The sequence below is a fragment of the Sardina pilchardus genome, chromosome 17, assembly GCF_963854185.1.
Source record: "Sardina pilchardus chromosome 17, fSarPil1.1, whole genome shotgun sequence".
NCBI lineage: Eukaryota > Metazoa > Chordata > Actinopteri > Clupeiformes > Clupeidae > Sardina > Sardina pilchardus.
Window position 1 is genome coordinate 33,081,120 of NC_085010.1, and position 7,500 is coordinate 33,088,619.

The 7,500-nt window shown below is 42.9% G+C and overlaps 1 protein-coding gene across 1 annotated transcript in view; it reads right to left on the bottom strand.

Moving 5' to 3' along the window:
* Positions 1-256: 256 nt before the first annotated feature.
* The window catches only part of ahcyl2b (adenosylhomocysteinase like 2b), a 51,947-nt gene continuing 44,703 nt past the window's right edge, over positions 257-7,500 (bottom strand). Inside the window, exons 15-17 of the mRNA XM_062517811.1 lie at positions 5,311-5,389; positions 4,665-4,785; positions 257-1,458 (exon numbers count right to left, since the gene is read on the bottom strand). Of these exons, the coding sequence (XP_062373795.1) occupies positions 1,452-1,458; positions 4,665-4,785; positions 5,311-5,389 (207 nt within the window). The 3' untranslated portion in view covers positions 257-1,451. The remainder of the gene's footprint in view (positions 1,459-4,664; positions 4,786-5,310; positions 5,390-7,500) is intronic.

The window sequence follows — 7,500 nt, forward strand, 5'->3', positions numbered from 1 at the left end:
GAGTGGCCGTGGTATGTGTGTGTGTGTGTGTGTGTGTGTGTGTGTGTGTGTGTGTGTGTGCGCGCGCTCAAGAGTGGCTGTAGTGTGTGTGTGTGTGTGTGTTTAAGAGTAGCCATAGTGTCTGTGTGTGTGTGCTCAAGAGTGGCTGTAGTGTGTTGATGCTTCTGACCATCAAATGATGCACAGAGGGGTGTGGCTAGAAGCAGAGCTCACAGCTGATTGGTTAGCTGGGTTGTGACTTCACAGTAGAGAAGTACAGGTTTCAGGATTTTAATTGGACATTTAGCATCATAAAACATCTCATCTCATTGCTTCTCATAGGACAGGTGATTTCTCTGGAAAACAACACATTTGCATGAAGAAGGAAACGATAGAAAAATCATCATCTCTATATAAATATGTAAATAGCTCCCGCGGGGGCAGGGTCTGGACAACACTCTACTGTTACGGAGGTGGGGGGGGGGACTAACCACACAAACCAAATGCATCATGGGAAACTAAACCACACAAACCAAATGCATCATGGGAAATGTACCTTAAAGCCAACACCTAAGAGCTAATGCACAAGTGCTCACTCTGAGATCAGCGTCCAGTTTGAGTGACAGGTGATGCAGGCAGTGAGAGGAGTGATGGTCCAATCAGCAGTAAGCTGAAACTCCTCCTCCTCTACGACAGGTAACCCGGCAACAACAGACCCCCCCACCCCCCCCCCACGTAACAACAATCATAAAAACAAACACTGAATGATTTAAATCATGTGATGACGAGCGAGCGATATGATTGGCTGATTGGCCCCAGGCTATATTTCGTTGCCAACACAACAATTCAGTAAAAAGAACAAAATAATCACAAACAAAAATCCCACAGAGTCAAATAAAAACATTGGGTTGTCATGGTAATTAGTGTGTGTGTGTGAGTGAGAGTGCGTCCAACTGAGGAAAATAAAAACATTGTGTTGTCATATCAATTAGTGTGTGTGTGTGTGTGCGCGCGAGTGTATGGGAGTGTGTGTGTGTGTGTGTGTGTGTGTGTGTGTGTGTGTGTGTGTGCGCGTATATATAAATATGTGTGTGAGAGTGTGAGTCTGTGTGTGTGTGTGTCTGTATGTGTGTTTTGTCACGTTAAGGATACACTCCACCTTGATCGCTGTGTGTGTGAGTGTGAGTGTGTGTGTGTGTGTGTGTGTGTGTGTTTTGTCACGTTAAGGATACACCCCACCATGAGTGCTAGAAGGAGACACAACAGACACATGGGGCTAAGAGGATCATGGGTAAAATCTCCATGGAAACGAGTGGGGCAGCAGAGTTGGAGTTTGTAGATTTAATAAATAGAAGGTTCTAGAAGGTTCTAGAAGGTTCCTCTCCCGAACCAACATGGCACCCCCTTGCTCCCCCCCCCCCTCAGCTCCTCTCCGCTTCTTCATCCCGACGCACTCCTCCTCCTCCACTCGTCTAATACCTACAGAGGGAGAGAGAGGGAGAGAGAGGGAGAGAAAGAGAGAGAGGGGGGGACAGAGAGAAAGAGAGAGAGAAGGAGAGGGAGGGAGAGAGAAAGAGAGAGAGGGGGGGACAGAGAGAAAGAGAGAGAGAAGGAGAGGGAGGGAGAGAGAAGGAGAGAGAGAAAGTGTTTTACTCCTGTTCCCATTAAATAACAAGCATGCAAACTGGTTGTGTGTGAAAAGGTGTGAAGAGCTCACGAGGGGGAAATGGCCACCAGCACTCGACCTCTGACCTCTGGCCTCTGAGGAATATCCACTAATAATAATAATATTAATAATAATAATAATAATAATAATAATAATAATAATAACTTGGACTTATATTACCAACCCACTCTCACTTGTGCTATATTGCTTAATTAAAGGGATAATCCGGAGTGAAATGCACTTTAGATAAATTTTTCGGACTATTGGGAGTACATACGTTGAGTTGACACCAAAATCATGTCATTCGGATGTATTTTGAGAAAGTTCGCGCTCACCGTTTTTAGCCAAAACTCGTTAGCCTGGAAGTGACCGGGGCGTGTCCTTTCGCCGCTACAAAACGCTATTTTTATACCTCTTCTACTGTTCCAAACAACACTACACTTACGTGGTAGTGAGTAGAGGTTCCCTAAAGCCAAACCGAAGTATCAGCACGTCTTTATGTGGTCGGATAGAGAGTCCAGAATGAATTTAATCGAGTCCGTACCTTTCCGGAAATGTTAGTAAAGTGTTGTGAAAACGTTGCTAGCTGCAACAGCGACATTTCCGGAAAGGTACTGACTCGATTAAATTCATTCTGGACTCTCTATCCGACCACATAAAGACGTGGGGATACTTCGGTTTGGCTTTAGGGACCCTCTACTCACTACCACGTAAGTGTAGTGTTGTTTGGAACAGTAGAAGAGGTATAAAAATAGCGTTTTGTAGCGGCGAAATGACATGCCCGAGTCACCTCCAGGCTAACGAGTTTTGGCTAAAAACGGTGAGCTCGAACTTTCTCAAAATACATCCGAATGACATGATTTTGGTGTCAACTCAACGTATGTACTCCCAATAGTCCGAAAAATTGATCTAAAGTGCATTTCACTCCGGATTATCCCTTTAATGGCCACCCCATCAGCCAGTCAGAGAAGAGAATCCTATTGTTAAGGGAGATAATATAGACTATTACAGACTACTATAGATTATTACAGACTATTACAGACTATTATAGACTATTATTGAAGATTATTACAGACTACTATAGATTATTACAGACTATTATAGACTATTATTGAAGATTATTACAGACTACTATAGATTATTACAGACTATTATAGAATATTACAGACTATCATATCTTATTACAGATTATTATTATAGACTATTAGCAATTATCATTATGGACTATTATAGACTATTATTACAGACTATTATAGACCATAATAGGCTATAGTACTACACCCCCTACTGACCGGCTATAGTACTACACCCCCTACTGACCGGCTATAGTACTACACCAAGGTGCCCCCTACTGACCGGCTATAGTACTACACCAAGGCGCCCCCTACTGACCGGTCGTTTGTACTACACCAAGGCGCCCCCCACTGACCGGTTGTTTGTACTACAGTGTTCACTCAGAGTTTGAGTTTCTGAGGATATTTCTGGAAACAATGAAATGTGGATGCAAAACGTTCTGAATATTGATTTATAAACATTCCGTTGTAGTGTGTGTGTGTGTGTGTGTGTGTACCTGTAGTAGTTGGGCTTAAAGCAACACTTGACCGTTTTTTCACATTAAACTACGTTATTCCCTTAACTAAGACGAGTTGATACCTCTCACGTTTCAATGCGTGCACTCACTGGCTCTGTTGCGCGGCACTATGGTGATAGCACTTAGCTAGCCCAGTTCATTCATTAGGATCCAAACAGAGATGAAGTTAGAAGCAACCAAACACTTCCATGTTTTCCCTATTAAAATACAGTTACACGAGTAGTCACACGACCAAGTATGGTGAGACAAAATAAAACGTGGTGCATTTCTAAGCAGGTAAGAGGGATAAGTATATTGTGTTGCGGAATAACATTGGGAGCACTTAGACTCAGCGCAGTAATATCCTCACTCCAAAGTGAAACTGAAAGTGCAAGAGTGAGGATATTACTGCGCCACACAATATAGTTATCCCCTCTTACCTGCTTAGAAATGCACCATGTTTTATTTTGTCTCACCATACTTGGTCGTGTGACTACTCGTGTAACTGTATTTTAATAGGGAAAACATGGAGGTGTTTGGTTGCTTCCAACTTCATCTCTGTTTGGATCCTAATGAATGCATGGCTAGCTTAATGCTATCAAAGTTGCGCCGTGAGCCAGAGCCAGTGATAACTAGAAAATGTAATTCCATGGAAGCTGTAGCCTAATGAGCACTACGTAACAATCCATATCTGCCGCCAAAGGGTCTCAAGGTAAACTCTATGGGAATTTTAAACTCTTTTATCGTAAATATCTCAAAAGTATAAATTTAACAAATGTGAAAAATAATAGAACAAATCTCCGTTTCAAGACCTTTGTAGGAGTGTTTGAATGACGTCAAACGGTTCAGTGGTTCTAGAGCCTTTGATCGTTGATTTTGGTCGGAAGATACAATAAAAAATAAGAAGAACAGTGATAACAGTACATTGCATTGACATGCAATGTAATAACATAGTTTAATATGAAAAAACGGTGAAGTGTTCCTTTAAAGGGGCCGTTCTTGTTGAGGCCCAGATATTTAGCCTGTTTGTGTGTGTGTGTGTGTGTGTGTGTGTGTGTGTGTGTGTGTGTGTGTGTGTGTGTACCTGTAGTAGTTGGGCTTAAAGGGGCCATTCTTGTTGAGGCCCAGATATTTGGCCTGTGTGTGTGTGTGTGTGTATGTGTGTGTGTGTGTGTGTGTGTGTGTGTGTGTGTGTGTGTGTGTACCTGTAGTAGTTGGGCTTAAAGGGGCCGTTCTTGTTGAGGCCCAGATATTTGGCCTGTGTGTGTGTGTGTGTGTGTGTGTGTGTGTGTGTGTGTGTGTGTGTGTGTGTGTGTGTGTACCTGTAGTAGTTGGGCTTAAAGGGGCCATTCTTGTTGAGGCCCAGATATTTGGCCTGTGTGTGTGTGTGTGTGTGTGTGTGTGTGTGTGTGTGTGTGTGTGTGTGTGTGTGTGTGTGTGTGTGTGTACCTGTAGTAGTTGGGCTTAAAGGGGCCATTCTTGTTGAGGCCCAGATATTTGGCCTGTTCGTCGGTCAGCTCAGTCAAGTGGGCGTCAAATGTTGGCAGGTGGAGACTGGCAACATACTCATCTGGAGAGATCACACACACACACACACACACACACACACACACACACACATTTAACACAACACACACACACACACACACACATACACATACATTAAACACAACACACTCACACACACATTTAACACAACACATAAACACACACACACACACACACACACACACACACACACACACGCGTTCTGTTTGTGTGTATGTGAGTGTAAATATTGTGTGTGAGCGTAAGGCAGTGTTCTAATGTTCCAGTGCAATTATCTCAGGATGTGTGTGTGAGTGTGTGAGTGTGTGGGTGTGAAAGTGTGAATGTTTTAGGGGCTATAGTGTTTTTGTGTTGTGTGTGCGCGGGAGGGATTAGAGTGTGTTTTAACCTGTATGTATGTGTGTGTGTGTGTGTGTGTCTGTGTGTGTGTGTGTGTGTGATCTCACCCATCTTCTTGGGCAGCAGGTAAACATCCTGCTTTGTGTGTGTGTGTGTGTGTGTGTGTGTGTGTGTGTGTGTGTGTGTGTGTGTGTGTGTGTGTTCTCACCCATCTTCTTGGGCAGCAGGTAAACGTCCTGCTTGTATCGTCCCTCAGGAGCGTTGTAGAGCTCAATCAGAGCCAGAGCCTGGAAACACACACACACACACACACACACACACACACACACACACACACACACACACACACACACATCAATATACACACAATCAACACACACACACACACACACACAAAATCAACACACACACACACACACCAATATACACACAAAATCAACACACACACACACAAAATCAACACACACACACACACACACACCAATATACACACAAAATCAACACACACACACACACCAACATACACACAAAATCAATACTCACACACACACACACCAATATACACACAGACACACACATAAAATCAATATATATATATATACACACACACACAATCAATATACACATACAATCAATACACACACACACCCAGGAATTATAATCGGATTTAGTTATAGTTATAGATTACTTATTAGATTATAGATTACTTTAGATTAGCTATAGATAGACTACTGAGGCACATGTGGTAGTCTGGCCAGAGACAGCTGGCTATGCCCGCGGGCTGCATCTGCTGCATGCCAAAGGTACAGTGGCTATAGTAAGTATTCATACCCATGCTAAAGTTGACTAAAAAGAGGAATATAAAATCATCTTTTGAGAATTGATTGTAATGCCTTAATTCAAAAAATGAGTAAAAATCAAACCGCTAAGGACACTAATTTTCTTTGTGATTGAAGAATGTATCGTAAATAGATAAATGTTCTTCCTTAAATACAGGGAGCATAAGTAATTGACCCCTATGTTAAATTCCCATAGGAGCAGGAGGATTTTTAATATGTTTTTATTTTTAAAGGATTTGCATTGAGCTCAATGAGCATCAAACAGGCTAATAGGCTAACTGGAAAAAGCACCATGCCAATCTCTAGCTATGGTGAAGGGTATGTGATGATGTGGGGCTATTTTAATTCCAAAGGCCAAGGGAACTTTATCAGGATGCATAATATCCTGGATCCATGAAATAGCTGGCCTTTAAAAATAAAAACATATAAAAAATCCTCCTGCTCCTATGGGAATTTAACATAGGGGTCAATTACTTATGCTCCCTGTATTTAAGGAAGAACATTTATCTATTTACGATACATTCTTCAATCACAAAGAAAATTAGTGTCCTTAGCGGTTTGATTTTTACTCATTTTTTGAATTAAGGCATTACAATCAATTCTCAAAAGATGATTTTATATTCCTCTTTTTAGTCAACTTTAGCATGGGTATGAATACTTACTATAGCCACTGTATAATTCTGTAGCTTGTATAGGCTACTAATAACTGAGCGCTTCATGTGCTAATTCTGTAACTTGTATAGGCTACTAATCATTGAAAGCGCTTCATGTGCTAATTCTGTAGCTTGTGTAGGCTACTAATCATTGAAAGCGCTTCATGTGCTAATGACTGTTCATGGATGCCAAATCAACTGTGAACTAGCCTACAGGGATTAGATTTGCCTTCATGCCAAATCAACAACGTGGAATTTTGACTATAACATTTCTGTAGATGGCGCTTGTAAGTCGAACAGAAATCATCTACTTTCCCCTTAGTCTTACGACAGAGATCCTCTTTTGATCCATCTACTGTTTGGTCCACTTTTCTACCGTGTGCACGAGCAGACATGCAGCTGCTCTAAGCCTCGCTTGCGCTAGTTCTAGTGGAAGTCTGCGCTGGTTCTAGTGGAAGTCTGCGCTGGTTCTAGTGGAAGTTCTAGTGGAAGTCTGCACTGGTTCTAGCGGAAGTCTGCGCTGGTTCTAGCGGAAGTCTGCGCTGGTTCTAGTGGAAGTCTGCGCTGGTTCTAGTGGAAGTCTGCGCTGGTTCTAGTGGAAGTCTGCGCTGGTTCTAGTGGAAGTTAGGGCTGGTTCTAGTGGAAGTCTGCGCTGGTTCTAGTTCAGGCCATTCCTGTTAAGTGCCGCCACACACAGACCTGGGTTGTGGCAGTGATGGACAAGCGCGCGCGCATACACACACACACACACACACACACACACACACACCTGGGTTGTGGCAGTGATGGACAAGCGCACACACATACACACGGGTTGTGGCAGTGATGGACAAGCGTGCGCGCGCGCGCACACATACACACACTCACACACTCACACACACACACTCACCTGGGTTGTGGCAGTGA